Raw genomic sequence first — 26,901 nt, forward strand, 5'->3', positions numbered from 1 at the left:
ACTTTGGGCAGAAAGATAATAAAGCTGGGAATTTCTCCGTAAATTACTTTTCCCCCCACACTCATTTTGATGGAGGTGTATTAGCAAAAGTTAAAATTGGAAAGGGCAGAGAGTGTATTCTGGAGGCCCCAAGTACTGTCCTGTTTTTAAGGGACAGTTTTGATTTCACTAGTCTGGTAGCAGAGTGATACAGAAATTGACTCTGTTTTCCAGGGGCACATTCTTTCCCCACTAAAATATTATTAAAATAACCCAAACTTTGAGTAAAGTTTTGGCCTTCAGGAAACAGTTTCCAAGTGTGCTATTGCAATAAAAAGACACTCATATTCTTAAAGGTGTCCAAAAGAACTGAACTAGTTCAGTTTAAACTATGTCCCTCTAACACTTCCAGAAATAATGTAAATTATCAAACCTTCCTAATAACCCTTGAAAAGTACCTGAGAAGGTTGGCCGGGCGCGGTGGCTCAAGCCTGTAATCCCAGCACTTTGGGAGGCCGAGATGGCGGATCACGAGATCGGGAGATCGAGACCAATGGCTAACACGGTGAAACCCCGTCTCTGCTAAAAAATACAAAAAACTAGCTGGGCGAGGTGGCGGGCGCCTGTAGCCCCAGCTACTCGGGAGGCTGAGGCAGGAGAATGGCGTGAACCCGGGAGGCGGAGCTTGCAGTGAGCTGAGATCTAGCCACTGCACTCCAGCCTGGGTGACAGAGCAAGACTCTGTCTCAAAAAAAAAGAGAAAAGTACCTGACCTGAGAAGGTTAATTAAAATGAGGAAGGACGTGGAGTAATTTCCATACTGAAACACTCACAATAAAAAATAGAGTCTTTTTTTTGAGACGGAGGTTCATTCTTGTCGCCTAGGCTGGAGTGCAATGGTGCGATCTCAGCTCACCGCAACCTCCACCTCCTGGGTTCAAGTGATTCTCTTGCTTCAGCCTCCCGAGTACCTGGGATTATAGGATGTGCCACCACGCCTGGCTAATTTTGTATTTTTATTAGAGATGGGGTGTTTCTCCATGTTGGTCAGGCCGGTCTCAAACTCCCGACCTCAGGTGATCCACCTGCCTCGGCCTCCCAAAGTGCTGGGATTACAGGTGTAAGCTACCACGCCTGGCCCAGATAGGCTTCTTAAAAGAAGTTGTCCTTAAGTGGAGTTTTGGAAGGTGGGTAGGTGCTTGTCAGGTACTCAGAAGCATGGCATTCAAGGTCATTTGCATGTGATGCAGTTAGGTAAGGAAGTCTAAGAAAAGCAGTTCAGCACAATTAGAATACAAGAGGCAATGGGCAAAATGTGAGATTGGAGCAGTAGAAACAGACCAGTACATAGAGGTTTTATGCTAAGAATATTGGACTTGATCATCTGGGCAGTTCGGAGCCTCTGAAGGTTTTTTTATTTCCTTTGTGTTTTTTTTTTTTTTTTTTTTTTTTTTTTTTGAGATGGAGTCTTGCCCTTGTCACCCAGGCTGGAGTGCAGTGGTGCGATCTCGGCTCACTGCAAGCTCCGCCTCCTGGGTTCATGCCACTCTCCTGCCTCAGCCTCCCAAGTAGCTGGAACTACAGGTGTGCGCCACCATGCCCGGCTAATTTTTTTTGTATTTTTATTTTTTTATTTTTTTTATTTTTATTTTTATTTTTATTTTTTTTTTGAGACGGAGTCTCGCTCTGTCACCTAGGCTGGAGTGCAGTGGCCGGATCTCAGCTCACTGCAAGCTCCGCCTCCCGGGTTCACGCCATTCTCCTGCCTCAGCCTCCCGAGTAGCTGGGACTACAGGCGCCTGCCACCTCGCCCGGCTAAGTTTTTGTATTTTTAGTAGAGACGGGGTTTCACTGTGTTACCCAGGATGGTCTCGATCTCCTGACCTCGTGATCCGCCTGCCTCGGCCTCCCAAAGTGCTGGGATTACAGGCTTGAGCCACCGCGCCCGGCCCTTTTTGTATTTTTAGTAGAGATGGGGTTTCACTGTGTTAGCCAGGATGGTCTTGATCTCCTGACCTCGTGATCCACCCACCTCAGCCTCCCAAAGTGGTGGGATTACAGGCATGAGCCACTGCGCCCAGCCTATTTTCTCTGAAATAATAGTTTTATTAAGATAAAATTTGCATGCCATAAAGTTCACTCGTTAAAGTATACAATTCAGTAGTTTTTAATATATTCACAAAATTGTGCTCTATCACCACTGTCTACTTCCAAAACATTTTCATTACCTCAAAAAGAAATCCTGTACCCATTTACCGTCACTTCCTATGTCTTACCTCCAGCTCTTGGCAACCACTAATCTCCTTTCTATCTCTGTGGACTTGCCTGTTCTGGACTTTGATGTGAATGGGATTTTGTAATATGTGCCTTTTTGTGTCTGGGTTCAGTGAAGGGTTTTTGACTGGAGAGTGGTAATATTTGTTTTGCATTTTAGAAAGTTCAATCTAATAGCACTGTGGTGAATAGAATAGGGAGGGCAAGACTGAGGGCAGAAGAATGAAAAAGGGGCCTCTGTTGTAGTTGTTTTAAGTCATAAGCGCTGGTCTAAGGCAGAAGCCAGAAGATAGATGTATCATATTGCAGAGGAGGCTGAATTAGCAGGTCTCTGTCATAGCTGAATATGTTGGGGTGAGGAAAAGTCAGAAGTATGAGCTGTCTTGGGTTTCTGACTTGGTAGATGGGTAGATGGATCATGCTACCTCCTCTCTTTTCAGTAGAAGATGGCTGAGCTGATGAGTATCAACAACACATACATTTTACAAAGATTCCTTGACCTGTCATAAGAAGTCTATATTAACCGGACCCAGTGAGGATTTCTGGATAACAGATTTATCAGAATGTATTAAACACAATTAGGAGTGTTTATTCCACCTTTGGCCTTTGGAGCAATGTTTCCCAAAGTATATTCTCTAGAATACTTGTTATTTGAGTTGTACTGTGAAAAGTTTTTTTTTTCTTTTGCCAAATAGATTTAGGAAAGGTTATATTATATATCACCTTCCAAGAAAACATAGACATAATTAAGACCCCGAGTTCAAAGTCCTGCAGTAAAGAAATCTTTAAAAATTTATTTAATTATGGAGGAGCCTTTGCAAAATAATAATAATAATAATAATAATAATAAATTTATCCCTTTAACCTGAAGTTTCTAAGACTTTACTAAGCACAGAAATCTTTCTTTGCTGTGTTCCTAGGAGTCCACTTTGGGAGACTCTGCTTTAAAGAGATGATGTGGGGATAGGTTGCCCCTTGGTCCAGCTAAGAATAGAATCCTAGAGATGTGGACCATTGGTCAGACCTGGCTAGGAGCCCTGTGCTAAAGAAATTGCCTACATTAAAATTCAGTGTTTTTGATTTGTGGTGGGGGGTTCCTAAACAGTTTGCCATCTCTTGGAGCAAGAGCGACAACAACACAACCAGTTAAAGCATACGTGGCAGAAGGCCAATGACCAGTTTCTGGAATCTCAGCGTTTACTGATGAGAGACATGCAGCGAATGGAGATTGTGCTAACTTCAGAACAGCTCCGACAAGTTGAAGAACTGAAGAAGAAAGATCAGGTGAATAGAAGTTTTGAGGTCTGATTTGCCTTGTCAGTAATGTCCCCCACCACATGTGATTGCATTACCTTATGTGTATTAGAGACTGACTTAAGCTGCAACAAGGTGATATATGCCACTTTTAAAAACATAACAGCTACATTTGAGGGGTTTTGTTTTTCATCTTTAGAAATGGCCTCCTCTAGGGGGTGGGGAAACTGATTTAGAAATGGTCTTCAGTGACTGCAGGATGCAGCAGTGCATACTTCGGAGAAAATCTTTCTCTCCCCTGCTGACCAGTTCTCCCAGTGCTCCTGGGTTTTATCAGTCCAGGCCAAGTCTTGGGTGACATTGCTGTAAAACAAGCTTGTCCAACCTGCAGCCCTTGGCTTTGAATGCAACCCAACAGAAATTTGTAAACTTTGTTAAAACATTATGAGATTTCTTTTGCAATCTTTTTTTGTTTGTTTGTTTGTTTTAGCTCATCAGCTGTCGTTAGTGTTAGTGTATTTTGTGTGTAGCCAAGACAGTTCTTCTTCAGTGTGGCCCAGGGAAGCCAAAAGATTGGACACCCTGCTCTAAAAGCTCTACTAGGTGACATGATATGAATGGAGAGGCTGAGTAATAGGAGGTGGCAGATGTTCAGAGCGCTGCATATTTAGGTTCCTGTCTTCTCCTTATCTTTTAGTTATTTAAATTGCATGAATTATATATATATATTTTTACACATTATCATAATTTTTTTGTTTTAAATACAGTGGAAAAAATAAATATGAAGTGATCAAGTGAAAAATCTTCCTTAACATCTCCCACACCTCCCCTTGTCAGAAGATTGTTTTACCATTTGGTAGAGAGTCTTCTAAACCAGTTCTGTGTGTTCATGATACACATTTAGGGTATAGTTTTCCTCTTACACAACTATGGTTATACTACAAGTATTTATTCTAGGCAGGGCATGGTGGTTCACGTCTATAATCCCAACACTTTGGGAGGCTGAGGTGGGAGGATTGCTTGAGCCCAAGAGGTCAAGACCAGCCTGGGCCATATAGTGAGACTCTGTTTCTACAAAAAATAAAAAAATAAAAAAAAATAGCTGGGCATGGTGGCACGTGCCTGTAGTTCCAGCTACTTGGGAGGCTGAGGTGGGAGGATCACTTGATCCTGGAGGCGGAGGCTGCAGTGAGCTGTGATCACACTATTGCACTTCAGCTGTGGGTTACAAAGCAAGATCTTGTCTCAAAAAAAAGTGTATGTATTTCCCATATGCATTATCCTGGATATATTTTCATATCAACGTTGTATTTTGCTCTTGACTGTGGCATGGAGGCACCATATTGATTTACCCTTTCTCCTTGTAGTGGGCATCTAGGTGGTCCCCCTTTTCTTGTCATCTCAAATAATGTTGCAGCTAAATCCTTGACCATATTGTGTATGTGTGCAGATATTTCCCTAGGATAGCTATGTAAAAGTGTTCCCTGCCTTTCTAAGTATCTTGTTAAACATTTCAAATTGCTTTATGTGACTTAGGTTAGATTTTGTTTTGCAAAGTTTCTTTTTTTTTTTTTTTTTTTTTGAGACGGAGTCTCGCTCTGTCGCCCAGGCAGGAGTGCAGTGGCCAGATCTCAGCTCACTGCAAGCTCCGCCTCCCGGGTTCCCGCCATTCTCCTGCCTCAGCCTCCCGAGTAGCTGGGACCACAGGTGCCGCCACCTCGCCCGGCTAATTTTTTGTGTTTTTAGTAGAGACGGGGTTTCGCCGTGTTAGCCAGGATGGTCTCGATCTCCTGACCTTGTGATCTGCCCGTCTCGGCCTCCCAAAGTGCTGGGATTACAGGCTTGAGCCACCGCGCCCGGCCAGTTTCTTCTTTTTTAAATTTCCTTTTTGTCTCTTAATTTGGACTCATTCGTCTTACATGTAGTCAAAGCCAACATAAGGATTTTTTTTTTTTTTTTTTGAGACAGGGTTTCACTCTAGTCACCCAGGCTGGAGTGCAGTGGCACAATCTTGGCTCACTGCAACCTCTGCCTCTCGGGCTCAAGCGATTCTTCTGTCTCAGCTGCCCAAGTAGCTGGGACTACAGGAGTGTGCCACCACGCCTGGCTAATTTTTGTATTTTTAGTAGATACAGTGTTTCACCACGTTGCCCAGGCTGGTCTCAAACTCCTGACCTCTAGTGATCTGCCCGTCTCAGCCTCCCAAAGTACTGGGATTACAGGCGTGAGCCACCACGACCCCCTGACATAAGGATTTAGATTCTAAAGTACAGATCTTATCCTGCCTCCCCTGCCGCCCATTAAAAGAGTCTAAATGTGGCCGGGTGCGGTGGCTCACATCTGTAATCCCAGCACTTTGGGAGTCCAAGGCGGGTGGATCACCTCAGGTCAGGAGTCTGAGACCAGCGTGGTCAACATGGCAAAACCGTCTCTACTAAAAATACAAAAATTAGCCGGGTCTGGTGGCACGTGTCTGGAGTCCCAGCTACTTGGGAAGCTAAGGCAGGAGAATCACTTGAACCTGGGAGGCGGAGGTTGCAGTGAGCTGAGATCGCATCATGCCTTCCAGCCTGGGTGACAGAGTGAGACTCTGTCTCAAAAAAACAAAAACAAAAAGAGTCTAAACTTTACTAAGATGATCATTTAAAACTTTTGAACATTTATTGAGCTCTTACTGTGTGCTAGCATTGTGCTAAGGCTTTATGTATAAATCTTTATCTCAAGTGCTTATCAAAAAAAAAAAACAAAAAAAACTGAACTCTCCATAAGTGGTAGGGACTACAGTTATACAGTTCCTGTGTTCTAGAGTAGTGAACAGGCTGAGAGGTAATGTATGGCCCATCTGAAGCTTGAACAATCTCTGATTCCAGAGTCTGAGTGCTTACTCACCACCTCTTTCTCCGTGTCTTTTACTTCTCCTGTGCCTGCCCATTTTTCATCCACAGAAAATTACACAGAATTCCCCCACAGGCCTGCTTTTCCATGTTTCTGTCTTTTGCGTGTGCTTCCTTTCTCCCTGGAACCCTTAATTGTCTCTTCTCATGCAACTGGCAAACTTACCTTACTGATCTTTCAAGATTCAGCTGAAGTGTTACCTCCTTTGGGCCCCCTTTGCTGGTTCCTTCAGATGAAATCAGTCATTGTTTTTCCTCCTCCTTTATAACCTTGTACATACTTGTAAGTGTGTGTCTCTCCTCACTAGGCTGTTTTAGGGTACACTGAAGGTATAAGATATCTCACTCATCTTTGTTGAGTGAATTATTCTGTTAACTTTAATCATTCCTAAGGTATAAGGTATCTCACTCATCTTTGTTTTTTTTTTTTTTTTTTCTTTTGAGACGGAGTCTGGCTCTGTCGCCCGGGCTGGAGTGCAGTGGTCGGATCTCAGCTCACTGCAAGCTCCGCCCCCCGGGTTTATGCCATTCTCCTGCCTCAGCCTCCCGAGTAGCTGGGACTACAGGCGCCCGCCGCCTCGCCCGGCTAGTTTTTTTTTTTTTGTATTTTTTAGTAGAGACGGGGTTTCACCGTGTTCGCCAGGATGGTCTCGATCTCCTGACCTAGTGATCCGCCCGTCTCGGCCTCCCAAAGTGCTGGGATTACAGGCTTGAGCCACCGCGCCCGGCCCTCATCTTTGTTGAATGAATTATTCTATCAACTTTAATCATTCCTTTTGTATTCATATACATTTGTTAATGTTTCTAATGGATGTGTAACATTATAAAAACTTTTTTGGGAGGGGTGTGGTGTCTCATGCCTGTATTCCCAATGCGTTGAGAGGCCAAGGCGGGAGGATCTCTTGAGCCTGGGAGTTTGAGACCAGCCAGGACAACAGCGTGAGATCCCATCTATACAAAAAAACCCAAAAAATTAGCCGGGCATGGTGGTGCATGCCTGTGATCCTGGCTACACGAGAGGCTGAGGCAGGAGGATTGCTTGAGTCCAGGAGTTCAAGACCAGCCTCGGCAACAAAGTGAAACCCTGTCTCTACAAAAAATAAAAAAATTAGGCAGTCGTGGTGGCACATGCCTATGATCCCAGCTATATGAGAGGATGAGGTGGGAGAATTGCTTGAGCCCAGGAGATCGAGGCTGCAGTGAACCATGTTTGCACCACTGCATTCTAGCCTGAGTGTCAGAGCGAGACCTTGTCTCAAAAACAGACTTTTTCGTATTTATTTTCTACAGTAATCACAAGGAATGTTTTGTGTAAAAAAAAATTTTTTTTTTTTTTTCATGGATCATTTGAAGAGTCACTTTTGCTTTCTTTTGTTTCGCCTTACTTTATGCAGTATACTTTTCTTGGAAGCTGCTTCCTGATTTCTTCTTTATACCAGGGTTCTTAGTTTGTGCTTATAGTATTAAAATATTTTGTCATTTCCAGAGGCCCTTATATGGGATTATAAACAAAGAAGCGTAAGTGTCCAGTTTTCTTGTATCATAATGCTCTGTTCTTTCTTATTTGTTTTGAATGGTTAAAGAACTATGTCACTTATTAAGTAGGTTACTTGGGTCACATATATGTTTTTTTCTTCCTAACTTTTAGGAGGATGATGAACAACAGAGACTCAATAAGAGAAAGGATCACAAAAAAACAGATGTTGAGGAAGAAATAAAAATACCAGTAGTGTGTGCTTTAACTCAAGAAGAATCTTCAGCCCAGTTATCAAATGAAGAGGTATAGTGAGTCTGTAATTAAAGTCATTATATACACAATGTCAACAATTTTAGCTTACTCATACATCAGTTAATTACATTGTCCATATGACAAGTGAGAAGTTCATTTTATCTAACTAGGTGAAAGTTAGATAAAAATGACAGTATTTATTTTCAGTTGTTTTTATGGCATTATAGGTAGCACTGTTTGAAACCTGTTGTAGCTTCATTCACTGTCTGAAATAATTAGATGTTCTTTTTCCCAGTATTTCCCAAATTTAATGCATTAAAATAAACCTTTAAACAATGTCTGCAAAATCTTTTTTGATGTGAATAGTACATATTGCTAATACTTGTCTTTTTTGTTTAAAAGAGATTATCTAAAGCGCTGAAATGCTTAACTCCCTATAGCATATATATGAGTATTAACCAGTATTAGGTTTTCATCCCTGACGGCAGTGGGTGAGGTTTGGCAGATTGCAACAACACAGGGTGAAACAACACCTAGTTTCAGGTACTAGGAATGAGTAGAGTAGAGGGACCTGGAAGTGTTAGGTGTTCTGTGGCCTTGGCACCTCTCACCCGCAGTGGGGCAAGGGCCTTCTCATTGGGTTTCCTGTCTCAACCTGTCCCATTCCATCGCACCCTCAGCATTACTGTCAAATTCATTTTCTTAAGTTCAGCTGCAGTCAGGCCACTCCCCTACTCAATAACTACCATTGACTCCCGTTACCTATATAATTAAGTACACATTCTTCACTCGGACAGGTAAGGCCCTTCATCATCTGGATTACATTTTAGCCATGTTGGTCGTCATCTTGGGCTGTACTCCCACCTGGTCTGTTGCTGCCTTTATTTGGTGTACTTTCCTCCCATTGCCTTTCTGAGTATTGAAATCCTTCTGCTCATCTTTCAAAGCTGGTGCTGGTTATCTTGTTATCAGTGAAGGAAATGCTTTTCTTATTGCCTTGAGGACGAAAACGAAGATCCCCCAAGATCCCTAGCGTGGCATACAAGGGCGTTCACAGTTGAATGGCCCTTCCGGCCTCACTCACTGCTCTCCACTTCTCTGTAGCCAGACCTGTGCACTTACTGTTCACACTCACTGACCTGTCCCTGAGGCTTAGAATCACACTCACTCCCTGCCCCACCTGCTTTCCTGATGTGGTGAATGAATCGCAGTTAAATTGGATACGGATCTTGTCTTCCCTTTCAGGGGTATCCTGCTTCTGTTGACTCTGCAGATTTACTTTGAGCCATACGTAATCTACCTCCTGGTGGTTTATATGCCCATGCTTATGGATTGTTTGAGGTTTAAGAAAAACTTTAAAAAAATTTTCGTAGACACTGAAAAGTGCTGTAGATTGTAGTTGTTTTGTTCATTCTTTGTTCTGGGACATAGACTGGGAACCACTTGGTCTAATTCTGCTGTGCATTTAAAAAATATTTAGACTCCCAAGAGAATGTCTCAAGTTTTGGGTACAGCCAATGATTACATAGTGTTTTCAACATGCAGTAATCTATCCAGGAATGTCTGAAAAGCGGGGAAACAGGAAAGGGACATTTGTTGTGATTTACTGAGAAGTATTTTTATTTTTGATTCTCTCTTAATGATCTGTAGACTTTCAGAGCTGGTGTTTTGCAATTTGAATGTTGAATATAATTGTTTTTTATTGAGAATAATGACACAGCTCTTGGTTTAGAGTTAATCTGAAGCCTGGCTAACATGGTGAAACCCTATCTCTACTAAAAATACACAAGATTAGCCGGGTGAGGTTGCGTATGCCTGTAATCCCAGCTACTCAGGTGACTGAGGCACGAGAATCATTTGAACCCAGGAGGTAGAGGTTGCAGTGAGCTGAGATTTCACCACTGCACTCCAGCATGGATGACAGTGAGACCCTGTCTCACACAAAAATGTTAATCTCAGATGCTTTGGAGAGTTAGATTTATGGCTAAAGATATTTGAAATTTGTAGACCTCACATTTTCTTTAACCTGATGCTTATAATGTGCTTTTCTCTATATAAAATGTTCATTATGGAAAACTTGGGAAGTATCGGAAATGCCATACAAAATAAAAATAACTGGTAGATCGTCCTACCCAGAGGTCATAACTAATATTTTGGTACATATCTCTTTCTTGCTTTTCTTATTTTCTTTTCCAGAGATAATATATATGTTAACATATGTGTTTCTTTTTTTTTTTTTTTTTTAATTTGAGAAAGGGTCTCACTCTCACCCTGGCTGGAGTGCAGTGGCGTGATCTCAGCTCACTGCAACCTCCGCCTCCTGGGTTCAAGCAATTCTCCTGCCTCAGCCTCCTGAGTAGCTGGGATCACAGGCGTGCACCACCACGCCAGGCTAATTTTTGTATTTTTAGTAGAGATGGGGTTTCACCATGTTGACTAGGCTGGTCTCGAACTCCTGGCCTTAAGTGATTTGCCCACCTTGGCCTCCCAGAGTGCTGGGATTACAGGTGTGAGCCACGGTGTCCAGCTTGTGCCTGGTTTTTAATTCATAATGGTGACTGAGTGATGACATAGGGAGGTCAATGCCACTGAAAGAAGTTTTGTGTTACTCACAGTTCTCCTAGAAGCAGAGGCCCAGCACACCATGCATGGCCACAGCACGGAAGTACCAGAGCTGGTCAGGAGGCAGGAGCAGGAGCGAGAGAAAAGCATGGGCCATAGCTATTACTGTGGTTTTCTGGGAAAAGCAAAGTGGAGCAGAGCAGAGAGTTTAGGACTGGCTAGTAATTAATTCCGGCAGCCTTTGGGGTATAGGGTCTGTTCTTAGCTATTTGGAACTGGCCCTGGGTTGATTTCGGGCAGGGGAAATACTGGCTCGGTGTGTGATTTAGGTAAGGGAGATGGTTGGGGATATGGGTTTGGGATTGAATGGTTTGTGTATGAAAGGTGTGTTTACAGTCAGGTAAGTTGTTTATTATCTCTAGAAATTAGCTAGTCCTGGGAAGCAGTTTCTTCACGCCAGCAAGGCCTCCAGTAAATCAAGACATCATGAAATATAGAAAATGAAAAGTATGATTAACACACTGATAGTCAAGTTGGTTCCACTTTTTACTACCATCCAATTTTTCATTATCGTAAGTAATGTCATAATGTTATATATAATTTTTCCTTGTACGAAAATCGTAGATGCATCTGATTTTATTTTATTTTATTTCATTTTAGTTTTAGTATAAGTTCTTCGGAAAAGAACTGCCTGGTCAGGCACAGTGGCTCACAAGTGTAATCGCAGCACTTTTTGGAGGCTGAGGCAGGCGGATCACTTGAGGCCAGGAGTTTGAGACCAGCCTGGCCAACATGATGAAACCCGTCTCTACTAAAAATACAGAAATTAGCCATGTGCGGTGTCTGGCACCTGTAGTCCTAGCTACTCACCGTGGCTGAGGCATGAGAATCCCTTGAGCCCAGGAGGTGGAGGCTGCAATGGGCCGAGATTGCTGCAATGGGCCGAGATTGCGCCACTGCATTCCAGCCTGGGTGACAGAGCGAGACTCTGCCTCCAGAAAAACAAAAACAAAAACAAAACAAAACAAAAAACCAAAAAAAAAAACCCTACTGAATTCAAGAATGTAAATATTTTTAAGATATTACTGCCAATGTAGTAGTCTGATGTGGGGTTTTTTGAGATAGGGTCTCATTCTTGCCACCCAGGCTGGCTAGAGTATAGTGGCACCATCACAGCTCACTACAGCCTTGATCTCCTAGGCTCAAGCAATCCTCCTGCCTCAGCCTCCTGAGCAGCTGAGACTACAGGCATGCGCTACCATGCCTGGCTAATTTTTAAATTTTTTTGTAGAAACGAGGTCTCCCTATGTTGCCCAGGCTGGTCTTTTACTCCTGGGCTCAACCTGTTCTCCCACCTCAGCCTCCCAAACTGTTGGATTTACAGGCACGAGCTACTGCACCAGGCCTGTAGTCTGATGTTTTTCAAATGGCCCTCACAGCTGTTCTGTCCCTAGCCCCTTCCCTCTTCAGTATCACAGCAGCACTGTATGTCATACATAGCAGTGCGTGTTAGGTTTATTTGTAAACTAACAGAATGGCTTATCCCAGTTTTTATTAGGATACTTACTTGGGATCTTTGCCATAGTAAGCTTAATATATACGAGATTTGTGTTCTTAGTCATTGCAGTTTCAGATGAGTAAAAATCTTTTTTTTTTTTTTTTTTTTTTTTTTTTTTGAGACGGTGTCTTGCTCTGTCACCCAGGCTGGAGTGCAGTGGCGCGATCTCAGCTCACTGCAAGCTCCACCTCCCAGGTTCACGCCATTCTCCTGCCTCAGCCTCCCGAGTAGCTGGGACTACAGGTGCCCACCACCACGCCCGGCGAATTTTTTGTATTTTTAGTAGAGATGGGGTTTCACCGTGTTAGCCAGGATGGTTTTGATCTCCTGACCTCATGATCTGCCCACCTCGGCCTCCCAAAGTGCTGGGATTACGGGCATGTGCCACCGCGCCCAGCCCTCAGATGAGTAAAAATCTTTAAAAGTAAAGAAATGGAGGCATTAATTCAAAATTTGTCACCTTTTTATTACACCAAGAATATTTTTAAAACATTAAAAAAAATTGGTTACATGCCGTCGCCAGTAACAACTGTATTCCACAGTCTCCTCTGGTTCATTTAAAAAAGGGCATTTAACAACAAAACGTAGAAAGGATATTATCTTAAAGTATTGTCATTTAAATGGAATACATTCAGTTGGAAAGAAAACTTGTTACATTTTTCTTTAAATAATTTATCTTATTTCCCCACTCACTATGCAACTGCTTCATGTAATGGCACTGGTTTGCTTTTTGCCTTCGGGAATGTGCTGTACCACGTTGTTTAAAAATTGAGATGAAATTAATGTAACATAAAATTTACAGTGTATAATTCAGTGATATTGCATATATACACAAATGTTTTTAGTTTGAAAACATTTTTATCACTCCCAAAGGAGACCTCATACCCATTAGAGTCACTCCCCATTTTCCCTTCCCCCCTAGCCTCTAGCAACCACTAATCTGCTTTATGTCTCTATGGATTTACTTGTTCTGGACATTTTCAATAGACGGACTTACATAATATGTGATGTTTTGCATCTTCTTTCGCATAGTATACAACATTGAACATGTTGATTACACCTTGCTTGCAAATAACACATTATTGGGCTAGGCGTGGTGACTCACGCCTGTAGTCCCAGCACTTTGGGAGGCCGAGGCGGGCAGATCACAAGGTCAGGAGATCGAGACCATCCTGGCCAACATGGTGAAACCCCGTCTCTACTAAAAATACAAAAAATTAGCCGGGCGTGGTGGCGGACACCTGTAGTCTCAGCTACTCAGGAGGCTGAGGCAGGAGAATGGCGTGAACCTGGGAGGTGGAGCTTGCAGTGAGCTGAGATCTCGCCACTAAACTCCAGCCTGGGCGACAAAGCGAGACTCCGTCTCAAAAAAAAAAAAAAAAAAAAGAAAAGAAAATACCACGTTCTCGTCATTTCCTTCCTACTACTCTGTCCTCTCCTTTGCTCATCCCCAAAATGTTAGTCTTTCTCAGGGTTCTGCCCTTGGCCCTCTTTTCCTACACACTCATCCTAGGTGTTTTGATTTGCTGCTGTGACTTTAATTATCATTATACAATAGTTACTCCCAAGTCTCTATTGAAAGACTTCTATGTCCCTCTATTAAGGGGACATCTCTACTTGGATATACGATAGGCACCTCACGCTTGACATACGCAACACTGAATTGCAAGTGACCTTCCCCAGCTCTTTGTATTTGGGAGCTCTTTGAGCTACCAGAGCATTCAGCACATAGCTCTAGCCCATCCTTTTATCACAGTATTATAAGTCTGCTTACTTACCTTGTGTTTTTGAAGCTGTGTGTATCTCTAGGTCAGGGATTACATCTTGCCCACAGTTGTATCCTGAGGGCCTGGTTTCATGTCTGGCATGTAGAAATGACACTTAGTAAGTGTTTGTTCCATGAGTCTATGAAGGTAGCACATTAATGATTATCATGTGTAACGAGTGGCAGAATACATTTATTGTATTTTTTTGTATTTAAAAATGCAGAGAATTGTCTAACTTGGCAATATATATTTTCACATTTCAGGAGCATTTAGATAGCACCCATGGTTCCGTCCATTCCTTAGATGCAGACTTATTGTTGCCAGCTGGAGATCCTTTCAGTAAATCGGACAATGACATGTTTAAAGATGGACTCAGGAGAGCACAGTCTACAGACAGCTTGGGAACTTCGGGCTCATTGCAATCCAAAGCTTTAGGCTATAACTACAAAGCAAAATCTGCTGGAAACCTGGACGAGTCAGATTTTGGACCACTGGTAGGAGCAGATTCAGTGTCTGAGAACTTTGATACTGCATCCCTTGGGTCGCTCCAGATGCCAAGTGGGTTTATGTTAACCAAAGATCAGGAGAGAGCAATCAAGGCGATGACACCAGAACAAGAAGAGACGGCGTCCCTCCTCTCCAGCGTTACCCAGGGCATGGAGAGTGCGTACGTGTCCCCGAGTGGTTATCGTTTAGTTAGTGAGACAGAATGGAATCTCTTGCAGAAAGAGGTGAGTTACTTTTTTCACGTTTTTCCTCTTGCTCACACTGAGGCACACTGGGAAGCTCTGGGATTTATCGTTCATTCAGCAGATGGTTCCTGGAGTCAGTGCAGGCACATGTTGCCAGCAAGTGGATGTTAACCTGTGTCACCTGACCCTTGTTATAGTCCGCTTTGGCTGTTCCAGGTAATTGTGACAGAGAAAGGAGCTAGCTAGCTTATCACAGTGAATGTGAACTTCCTCACCTGAACTCACAACTCTCAGGTTGGAGCGATCTGCCTGACTAGCATTGCTGAATTTAAGTTAGAGCAACCTGAATTTGGTTTGCTTTGCAGTTTTCTATAATCTCAGTGTATTCCAGGATTCAGGCTTTCATCTTTCCTTTAGATCAAAAGCGCAATTGCTTGTCTGCTGTTGATGCTGAGAGTGGGTTTAAAGAGGGGTTGGGAATATGGGAGAGAAAAGAAGCCAATCTTTAATGAAGTCGATTTTCCTTCTTAGAGAATTTGTAAATTTACAGATAAGATTAGGAGATAAACCCTTAGATATTTGCCTAATGCTTTATGGATTACAAAGGCCTTTCACACACCTGATCTCTTTAAGCTTTATGATTATAATGAGGCAAGTGGGGCATGGTTATCCCCAATTTACAGGTGAGAAAACTGGCTGGGAAAGATAAAGCGAGTTGCTCAAGTGTTCCCTTCGACTTAGTTGCAAAACCTGACTCCTGGGGCTTTCCTTGATGAGGGCTGCTTCCCTTTAAGGAAGCCATGGGTCAGTAAGTGGAACAGCTTACTGAGGACTGAAAGAAAGTATTCTCGTTGGTCTTATGTAAAACATATGTGCCAAGGTGCTATTTACTAGTTTCATACCTATTTTATACTTGGAGCTGGTGAAACGGTGACTTGGCACTGTCTTTATTTGTTTTTCCTTCCCAGTGGTTGGTTAGTATTGAACTGTGAGTACCATGGTATAGTACCTTTTACTTGCTTTGTGTTGTCCTCAGATGTGAGGTTTTGTGCCTCTTGGCAATAAATTGTGTCCCATGTGTCCCGTCATACTTGTAGTGGAGAGTTTGACATTTTAGAATCTGACCCTATATTGTAACTTTTTGCCATAAGGCCCTGAAGAAAGTGTTAACTTCATATTCTACTGAGCACCTTTGGTAAGACTGTGCACGTGTACCTCAAGTGTGTGATGTAGATTTATTTTGTTTTGCCTGATAAGAAGTAATTTTGGTGCCCTTCAGGTGCATAATGCTGGAAATAAACTTGGTAGACGTTGTGATATGTGTTCCAATTACGAAAAACAGTTACAAGGAATTCAGATTCAGGAGGCTGAAACAAGAGACCAGGTGAGTTTCTTCTGGATGTGCCAAATTGGGTATCTATTGTAGTTTTCGTTGGAGGTGCAGAATTAATTGCCTCCCCTCCGCCCCCAGCCCCATTTACATTATGAAGCGTATCCATCTTGTTAAGTTATGAGGTAACCTGGTACATGCAATGGCAGCTGCTTTTCCAGTGGAGCTCACTAGGACTCTGCTTTTGTGTATCTGCACAGGCTAGTCCAGCTCTTAAAGGGACACTGCCTCATCTCCTCTACCCCTGCCCCTTCTGTCTAAGGCCTAAAAGTGATTTTATGTACATGGAAAGTACTTTATGATGTGGAGATCTCAGGGAGATAAAAGGTTGATTGTTGCCTCTAATAGAATAAAGGCTTAATTGAATGCTAATCAGAATTTGTGTCCTTCATTGCTTATTGCTTACTTCTTGTCATAAATTTGTTGAATTAAGGTTAATAAGTTCACAGAAATTAAGCTTTGGTAGATTTGGTATGCTGAGATTGATAAATCTTCAGTACCTTTTCAAACGCAGTGTTTAATAATGGGTACTTTGATAGCATTTAGGAAATAATTTAGAAATTCATAAGAGTAGGCTTGTAAAAGTATATGTAAGAAAGATACTTTTTCCTTGTATTTCCAAATTGTTCTTTGGTTGTTATGAAGATTATTCCTAGTCTTCAAAATAACTTTAAGCAGGTTAGAATGATGGTTTAATATTTTCAAATGTCATCGCTATGGAGTTCCTTCATACACTGTGTGCTTTACTCATCGATGTTTCAAAGGTTAACTTGTAAAGGTATTTGCAGAACTAATGTAGCTGGCCCCTGGTGGTGTGGTGTAGCAGTGGTTTTCACAGACATTTCAGTAGACTGTTTTAAGGCCTGGCTAAAAATTAGTCAGAAAAAGAAGTGGGAAAAGGGTGTTCATGGAGAGAAAAGATGTACAAAGAACAGAGTTAGGAAAGCAAATGATGTATTCTAGGAAGTATGAGTAGTTATGTGGCTGGGCACAGGGGGTGATTGTTACAAAATAATGGGAGAGTAAACTACAAAGACCATGATGGGAGCAGTGATGACTGAAGAGATTTAAATTTTACCCTGAAGCCGGGTGCGGTGGCTCACGCCTATAATCCCAGCACTTTCAGAGACCAAGGTGGGCGGATCACCTGAGGTTGGGAGTTCAAGACCAGCCTGGCCAACATGGAGAAACCCCATCTCTACTAAAAATGCAAAATTAGCCGGGTGTGGTGGTGCGTGCCTGTAATCCCAGCTACTCAGGAGGCTGAGGCAGGAGAATCCCTTGAACCCAGGAGGTGGAGGTTGCAGTGAGCTGAGACTGCAGAGCGAGAGACTATGTCTCAAAAAAAAAAAAAAAAAAAAAAAAAAATTTACCCTGAAGACTTTGAGAGGCATTTAGAGTTTTAAGTAGGGAAATTATATTATTTCACTTTTTTCACAATTTCTGGTGTTAGTGTGGATTGTAGCCTGGAGACAGAGGATACACTCTAGTTAGGGAGAACAGTGTCATGGCCTGGAGGGTCTGGGGGAGAAGCAGATGTTTTCAGATGAGACGTGTGTGAAAAATGATTTGACTGTATAGCACAGTACAGTTGTCTCTTGAGGTCGTTTATCTAATTTCTGCCTGAATTAAAAAATCTATGGTGTTTCCCAGAAAAAGACATAGAGTTTTTTTTTTTTTAATTCTGCAGTTAGATTTTTTTGAAAAATTTATAAAAGGATTCTGGTTTTTCTTTCTAATTGACTTTTAAAATGATATAGGTGAAAAAACTACAGCAGATGCTAAGGCAAGCTAATGACCAGTTAGAGAAGACAATGAAAGATAAGCAGGAACTGGAAGACTTCATAAAGCAAAGTAGCGAAGATTCGAGTCACCAGGTAAGGGAGGGTTTTTAGAGTGTGGCCCATGAGGGATGACTGGGTTATTTAAATGAAAGATTCAAAAAATAGAGTCATGTTTCTTTTGCCTTCAAGATTTGGCAGTTTTATTTTCCCTCAGGTAAAACGATTTCTTACTGATCATTCTGTGATACCTGTTTTACAGATTTTTAAAGAATAACTTTTGAAATAATTGGTCAGTAAACGCCAAGAGGCTCTGATTCTCCTTTCCTTTTTAGTTTGTATTAGTTAGGTTTTCCTGCTGCACTGGAAACTTGCTGACCAAGATACTAATTATTTTCTTTTAAACTTTGTAAAAGTATAGCAACATGGAAAAAAAAAAAAATAGCATATACAGATACACCAAACATACCAGAACCAACATCTGTGTAACCACCATTGAGATCAAGCAATAGAATATTAGCCAGTCCCCAGAAGCCCTCACTTTCCCCGCACTTACAGCTCCCTCCCGACAGGCAGCCACTGTCCTAACTTGTAACACCATCAGATTAACCTGTGCTTCATGTTTAGAAAATGAAGCCATACAGTCTGTGTTATTCTGCGTCTGTCTTCCACCGTTCAACAGTGTATTATTCCTACTCATGATGCATGGAGTAAGTTTGTTTATTTTCATTGTTGAATAGTCATACCATTATACGGATATGCCACAATTTATCCAGACTAACGCTGATGGGTATTTCAGTTGCTTCCAGTTCTGGGATACTATGAATAATGTTCCTTTGACATTTTTGCATAGGGCGTGGTGGACGTGTTTCTGCAGGATTTGTAACTGGGGTGGAATGCTTGGGTACAAACGTTCAAAATGCCACATAGTTTTCCGGAGTGGTTACACCAGTTTAACCTCCACCAGCAATGTATGAGCGTTCCTGTGGTTCCAAGGTCTTGAAAAAACGTCATTTTGTTATTTTAATTACAGCCATTTCGGTGGGTGTGTAATGGTATTTCATTGTGGCTTAGTTTGCATTTCTCTAATGACCATTGAAGTTATTTAGCATTTTTCATGTTTCTTGGCCATTGTGATATTGTGTGTGTGAGAGGTTCCTGCTCAAGTCTTATCCTAATCTTTCTATTGTGTTGTCTGTTTATTTTACTTTTTTTTGGTCTCTAAAAACTGATTTGTTAGGTGTCCTTTATATAATCTTGTTAGAATCTTTTGCTGACAAGTATTGCAGATGTCTTTTACTTAGTAACTTATATTTGCTGTTTTTTGTTTTGTTTTTGAGACGGAATCTCTTTCTGTCGCCCAGGCTGGAGTGCAGTTGCACAACCTCGGCTCACTGCAACCTCTTGTCTCCTGGGTTCAAGCAGTTTTCCTGCCTCAGCCTCCTGAGTAGCTGGGATTACAGGCACTCACCACCACACCCGGCTAATTATTGTATTTTTAGTAGGTTTCACATTGTTGACCAGGCTGGTCTTGAACTCCTGACCTCAAGTGATCCACTCGCCTTGGCCTCCCAAAGTGCTAGGATTAAAGGCGTGAGCCATGCACCTGGCCCATCAGTAGCTTATGTCTTCGTTAATGGTGTCTTTTAATGAACAGAAGTCCTTAATAATGTCAAATTTGGGCGGGCGCAGTGGCTCACGCCTGTACTAGCACTTTGGGAGACCGAGGTGGGCGAATCACCTGAGGTCGGGAGTTCAAGACCAGCCTGACCAACATGGAGAAACCCTGTCTCTACTAAAAATACAAAATTAGCCGAGTGTGTTGGCGCACGCCTGTAATTCCAGCCATTCGGGAGGCTGAGGCAGGAGAATCGCTTGAACCCAGGAGGTGGAAGTTGCCGTGAGCCAAGATTGCTCCAGCCTGGGCAACAAGAATGAAACTCCGTCTCAAAGAAAAAAAAAAATCAAGTTTGTTAATCATTTCTTTACGGTTTGTGATTTTCTTCCTTCTTAAAAAGGAATCTTTTCCTATGGAGTTAGGAAGATATCCTATATTATAGAGGCTTTATTCACATTTATATCTAAAATTCCTTTAGAACTGACTTAGACACACATACACACACACACAGTGTAGATAAGGGTAAAACTTTTTTTTTTTAAAGTATGGATAGCCAATTTCTGTATGACTTGGTGAAAAGATCCACTTTTCCCCCATTGCTCTGTGTGGATTAGTTTCAGAACTATGGTCTGTTCAGTTTGTCTGTTTGCCTATTTTTTGTGCCAAATTCTACACTGATTTATGTGAAATAAAATTTTTTTTTTTTTTTTTTTTTTTAAACCCAAGACAGAGTTTCGCACTTGTCGCCTTGTGGCCCAGGCTGGAGTGCAAGGGCACATTCTGGGCTCACTGCAACCTCTGCCTCCCAGGTTCAAGCAATTCTCCTGCCTCAGCCTCCTGAGTAGCTGGGAATACAGGCGTGCGCCACTACATCCAGCTAATTTTTAAAATTTTTAGTAGAGATGGGGTTTTGTCATGCAGGCCAGGCTGGCCTCAAACTCCTGACCTCAGGTGATCTGCCCGCCTCAGCCTCCCAAAGTGCTGGGATTACAGGTGTAAGCCACTGCACCCAGCCTGATTTTTTTTTTTTTTAAACATCTTTAGGCCGGGCGCGGTGGCTCAAGCCTGTAATCCCAGCACTTTGGGAGGCCGAGACGGGCGGATCACGAGGTCAGGAGATCGAGACCATCCTGGCTAATATGGTGAAACCCCATCTCTACTAAAAATACAAAAAACTAGCCGGGCGAGGTGGTGGGCGCCTGTAGTCCCAGCTACTCGGGAGGCTGAGGCAGGAGAATGGCGTAAACCCGGGAGGCGGAGCTTGCAGTGAGCTGAGATCCGGCCACTGCACGCCAGCCTGGGCGACAAAGCGAGACTCCGTCTCAAAAAAAAAAAAAAAAAAAAAAAAATCTTTAAACATAGCTCCAACTAGGTCACGTGAGTTAGTATCTGCCTAGACACCCATAGAATGCTCTCTGTTACTGTGTGGCTGCATGTGACTCGGGCTTTGGCACTGCCTTGTGTTATCCGAAAGGCCAAGGCTTTGCACACAGCAGATGTGCACACAGCTGTTGGATGATGGTGAGTGGTTACCATGAACCAATAAAATGTCAATTCCAGACACTAAATACTTAGAAGATAGAAGAGTTAGTTTCAGAATAACCAATTTCCTAACTATATTTCTATGCATTTTTTTTTTTAAAGATCTCTGCACTTGTCCTAAGAGCCCAAGCATCTGAGATCTTACTTGAAGAGTTACAACAGGGATTTTCCCAAGCAAAGAGGGATGTTCAGGAACAGATGGTAAGTTTACTTTTAAGTAAATGATAACTATGTTACATATATTCCTTTTTTGTTCTATCTTTACATCATCTTTGATAGGAATTTATCATCCTGTCCAAAATAGTTACTGTTGTCTTCTCTCGGGACTGTAGAACATTAATAATGGACAAAATATTGTAAAGACATCATTCCTTTTTTAAACCTACTTTCTGGCCAAACAAAAATTTTTCTCATCATTTAACTTATTTTTCTGTTTGGGAAACCTAAACAGAATAAACTATGGACCTACATTTAATTTTTAATTCCAAATAAAAGCTAAAAAATTGAATGTCTGAGAGCCCTAGCCGGTACAACTTTTGACCAGTCATTTTGTGATTTTCCTGGATGGCTAATTTATTTAGAATAACCTTATTAGGGCTGGGCACAGTGGCTCACGCCTGTAATCCCAGCACACTGGGGGGCCGAGGTGGGTGGATCACAAGGTCAGGAGATTGAGACCATCCTGTCTAACACGGTGAAGCCCCATCTCTACTAAAAGTACAAAAAATTAGCCAGGCGTGGTGGTGGGTGCCTGTAGTCCCAGCTGCTCGGGAGGCTGAGGCAGAAGTGCTTGAACCTGGGAGGCTGAAGTTGCAGTGAGCCGAGATCGCACCGCTGCACTCCAGCTTGGGTGACACAGCAAGACTCTGTCTCAAAAAAACAAAAACAAAACAAAACAAAAAAACCTTATTAGTTTCACAGGGGTTATGAAAAAAACATGTAACTGCTGTGGTGCTGGGGAACTTCCAGAAGGCCATCTGTTCTGAGAGGGATGGGGGCAAAGTGTTAGGAGCAAGGGCTGCCTAGAGCCTTTGCGGATAGTTCCCCAGGCTTGGCCTCCCTCCTTACCAGTCTGGCTACATTTGCTTTGTTTTTCCTTTTCTCAAAGTTGGAGCCTACATCTCATGCCTCCAGCTAAATTAGAGGTGGCCCTGCTGGGGTGATTCTCCAAAGCTGATGCTTACCCGGGGATGACAGTTTGAAAAAAAAAGCCTTGGGTGGAATGGTCATTGAATGTTTTTAATTGGCATTAGGTCAGCATCTGGCCTATGAACTGATCCCTAAATCTTAAACCTGGTCTGTAGGGAAGCATCTCATCCTAATCATTGACCCATAGTTTCATATGTTTTCTCTAATTAGACAATACAAAATAGTAACACTGGCGTAAAGATCATTGTTAAATACTGACAGTTTCATAGTGGTGAGCCTCCTACACTCCTTTGTCCCCTTGCATCTTTTTCCTTCTTGTCTGTTTTTTTATTTGAGATGGAGTTTTGCTCTTGTTGCCTAGGCTGGAGTGCAATGGCCTGATCTCCTTCTCCTGGGTTCAAGTGATTCTCCTGCCTCAGCCTCCCGAGTAGCTGGGATTACAGGTGCGCAACACCATGCCTGGCTAATTTTGTATTTTTAGTAGAGACGGGGTTTCTCCATGTTGGTCGGGCTGGTCTCGAGCTCCTGACCTCAGGTGATCCACCTGCACTGGCCTCCCAAAGTGCTGGGATTACAGGCGTGAGCCACTGCACCCAGCCTCCTTCTTGTCTTTTAAAACCCATCAGCCTTTGCAGACACTTTTCAAGCTGGTTTCACTTAAAAGGAATGTGTGTGAGTGACACTGGAGAATTGTTGAAATTAAGGTTGAGGTCCTATGAACTCTAATACATGACCATTTTGTTGAAATTACCATGAGTAAGAGACACTCACCACCTTAGTGCATGCTTGCCCTTGTTCTTAGTCTTTCTGTGTATGTTTGTAGGTATCTGATGTGTGTGTATGTATGTCTTGGTTTGTGTTTTTTGCTGGACTATTTGGAGTTATTGTAGATACGATAGTCATAAGTATTTTAGTATGTATTTCCTAAAACAAAGAGTTGTTCTGCATTGCTACAGTACTATTATTACATCCTTAAAATTTAACCAGTTGTCCCAATAAGTCCTTGATTATTTTTTAGTGGTGGTTTTCCTTTTTATATTTTCTATATTTTGATCCAGGAACCAATCAAGGATCACATAATTTCATCTTGTTGTCATGTCGCCTTAGTCACTTTTCATCTAGAACAGGCTCCCACTCTTTTTTTATTTTTAAGAATCCAGGCCGATTGCTTTGTTTTAGGCCAGCTGTCTTGTAGAATTCATTTGTCTGATTATCTCCTTGTGATGTGATTCAGGTTAGACATCTTGGCACGAATACTGTGTAGATGAAATGGTTCAATGGGAGGTTCCTAGCATCATGAGGCACGTTAATGATGAGTGCTTCTGTTACTGGGGATGTTAAATTTGATCACTTGCTTAAGGTGGGGACAAAATAGTTCCAGAATGACTATATCAATATTGCTACCAACAGCAAATCTACTAAGGAAAGGTCAACATTTCTTTATAGTTCTTTCTGCCCGTAGACTGTATCTCAGATAAGGGTTTACAGTTTAAGTACTCTGTTCAAATGTTAGTTGTTCTCTCTGTGGTTGTATTAGGAATTTGACATATAGTTAGCTCCATTTGTTTATCTTTATGTTACATTTTCATATTTGATTTTTCTTTTTTGATTTATGTTTTGAATATGCAATATGGTTCATAATCAAAAGTATAAAAATAAATACTTCATTTCCATTCCCTATCCTTTTCACCCCATTTCCACCCACTCTCATACGTAATCATTTGAATTTATTTTTGGCTTATCTTTCTGTTTTTCTCTTTACAAAAACAAGCAAATATATACATATTCTTTTTTCTCTTCTTTCATATCCACAAGGTGGTGGGATGCTAATATTTTGTTGTAAATGATCATAAAGCACAGTGGATTCTAGTCTGAAGACAGTAAGAGCCAGTGGGATTTAGCCAGAGCATATGCATGGCCTTGACTGCCTGTCTCTAGCCTGTTTGTCCTTCAGGATGCAGCTCAGTCATCACCTCCTCTGGGAAGTGTTCGTTAACTCTTTCCCCAATTTCCTGCCCCAAATTAGGTACCCCTTTGGCCTTTTATCACTGCAGTACCCAATCTCTGTCATAGCAGTTAATGGTATTGTAGTTTTTGGTTTACTTGTCTTTCTCCTCTATTGGACAAAGTCTTTGTCTTTTACCTCTGTATTTCCTTTGGGCAGCAAAACACATGGCATAGAGTAGTAGCTGCAAAATAAATGTTGTATGAGAGCATAATCTACATGTATGTGTGCCCTTAAGGTAAGTGACCTGGCATTACAGAGTAGCAGGAGCCACATGCTTTCCGAGAGCTTTGTCTTATACTCTGATTTGCTGGAGTAACTTTTATATTGATGCAAATAATATGAAATACCTAAAATTGTTTTATACAGCAACAAGCAGAAGTGGGAGTGTGTCGGATTTTAAAAATAAGCTTCTCTGGCCGGGCGCGGTGGCTCACGCCTGTAATCCCAGCACTTTGGGAGGCTGAGGTGGGCGGATCATGAGGTCAGGAGATCGAGACCAGCCTGGCCAACATGGTTAAACCCCATCTCTACTAAAAATAAAAAAAAATTAGCTGGGCGTGGTGGTGCATGCCTCTAATTCCAGCTACTTGGGAGGCTGAGGCAGGAGAATTGCTTGAACAAGGACTCGGGAGGTGGAGGTTGCAGTGAGCTGAGATCACGCCACTGCATTCCAACCTGGGCTACAGAGGGAGACTCTGTTTCAAAAAAATAAAATAAAATAAAGAATAAGCTTCTCGAGTGCTCTGTGATTCCCAAGCTTAGATCCTCTTGACGACTTCCAGTATCTGGGCCTGCTGGGCCATTCACAGTGATCCTGAGCCTGAACAGATGTACACATGACGGGAAATGAAGACACTGCTTGGCTTCTCCCTCCTTTCTGCTGAGTGCGTGCCATGAGAAAAGAGGCGTTGTCTTAGAGCACATGCTCCGTCTGACACGGGGCTTGATGGTGTCAGCCACTTTCGTTGAACTAGAGATCCTGGTCCTTCTGTAGTACAGGGACATGGAGGGAAAATATTATTATTAATTAATTTTTTTTTCGAGATGGAGTCTCGCTTTGTCGCCCAGGCTGGAGTGCAATGGCGCAATCTCGGCTCACTGCACCCTCTGCCTCCTGGGTTCAAGCGATTCTCCTGCCTCAGCCAATCCCTAGTTGCTGGGATTACAGGCACACGCCACTACGCCCAGCTAATTTTTTGTATTTTAGTCGAGACGGAGTTTCACTGTTTTGCCCAGGCTGGTCTCAAACTTGTGACCTCAGGCAATCCACCCACCTCAGCCTCCCAAAGTGCTGGGATTGCAGGTGTGAGCCACCGCGCCCAACCAGAAGACAGTATTTTTAAGCGGTTTGCAGGAACAATGGAGAATGAGCCTCAGATACTTGCTGCTTTGCCTGTCCTCTTGTGGAATATGTGCTGTAAATCAGAAAATCTCTGCACTGCTTTTTCTAAGTCTAGCAGAACTTCACCATACCCCGTCCATCCTCAGCACTCCTTTAGTTTGGTCTTGTTTTTCTCTGGTGTAGCTATTACCAGACCAGATCTACCTTTCTGGCTGTGATTAGTGTCTCCTTCTATTTTAGGCAGTGCTGATGCAGTCACGGGAACAGGTTTCAGAAGAGCTGGTGAGGTTACAGAAAGATAATGACAGTCTCCAGGGAAAGCACAGCTTGCATGTGTCACTACAGCAAGCCGAAGACTTCATCCTCCCAGACACTACAGAGGTAACTTAACTTTCCACATGATCAAAAATGTCAACAAGTACATTTTCGGAATTGGCTGTATGTTCTTTATGTAAACAGCTTTATTCAGATATAATTCACATGGCGATCCAGCCGTTTCAAGTGTACCGTTCAGTGGTTTTTGCTGTACTCACAGATGTGATGTGTGCGACCATCATCACAATCCATTTTAGAACATTTTCATCACCTCAGAAAGTAACTCCTTGTGACCCAAGTACACCAGCTAAAAACAAACACAAACACACACACAAAAGAGAAAGTAACACTTCACCCTTTAGCTACCATCCTTATTCCTCCTCCTCCCCTAACCTTAAGCAACTGCTCATCTACTTTCTGCCTCTATAGATTTCCCTATTCTGGACATTCCTATGAATAGAATCATACAATATGTGGTCTTTTGTGTACATCTTCTTCACGTAGCCTAATGTTTTCAAGATGTGTAAGTTATTTTTGTGGGACCATATTGAGAGTGTGCCAGAAATTAAATGTTTGAAGAGGTCACCATGCTGGCTGCTTATGATGTTTGTTTTTGTATCTGGTACTTGAAAGGTTATACCACACTCACCATCATTCTGTCCATAAAGATGACACTTGTGTTTCTTTTTGAGACAGATATTATCTGTCACCCAGGCTGGAGGGCAATGGCATGATCTCTGCTCACTGCAACCTCTGCCTCACGGGTTTAAACGATTCTCCTGCCTCAGCCTCCCCAGTAGCTGGGATAACAAGCGCCCACCACCACGCCTGGCTAATTTTTTGCATTTATAGTATAGACGGGGTTTCACCATGTTTGCCAGCCTGGTCTTGAGCTCCTGACCTCAAGTGAGCCACCATGCCCGGCCAAAGATGACACTTTTGGTCACTTACATTCTTCTGTGGTTGGGTAAACCTGGGCTACAAAACCGATTTCCCAGAGACATTCATAATTGTCTCCTGAACTTTATCCAAGCTTTATTTTTAATTT

At 42.4% G+C, this 26,901-nt stretch overlaps 1 protein-coding gene across 2 annotated transcripts in view; it reads left to right on the plus strand.

Moving 5' to 3' along the window:
- LOC105472584 (rabaptin, RAB GTPase binding effector protein 1) overlaps positions 1–26,901 on the plus strand; it is a 107,484-nt gene that overhangs the window by 70,155 nt on the left and 10,428 nt on the right. For both annotated transcript variants that reach the window (XM_011725964.3, XM_011725972.3), the window contains 7 exons: positions 3,359–3,537; positions 8,050–8,181; positions 14,280–14,747; positions 15,988–16,092; positions 17,859–17,975; positions 21,142–21,240; positions 25,779–25,919. In XM_011725964.3, coding sequence (XP_011724266.1) covers positions 3,359–3,537; positions 8,050–8,181; positions 14,280–14,747; positions 15,988–16,092; positions 17,859–17,975; positions 21,142–21,240; positions 25,779–25,919 — 1,241 coding nt within the window. The remainder of the gene's footprint in view (positions 1–3,358; positions 3,538–8,049; positions 8,182–14,279; positions 14,748–15,987; positions 16,093–17,858; positions 17,976–21,141; positions 21,241–25,778; positions 25,920–26,901) is intronic.

This window comes from Macaca nemestrina, chromosome 17 (assembly GCF_043159975.1).
Source record: "Macaca nemestrina isolate mMacNem1 chromosome 17, mMacNem.hap1, whole genome shotgun sequence".
In the NCBI taxonomy this organism is placed as follows: Eukaryota; Metazoa; Chordata; class Mammalia; order Primates; family Cercopithecidae; genus Macaca; species Macaca nemestrina.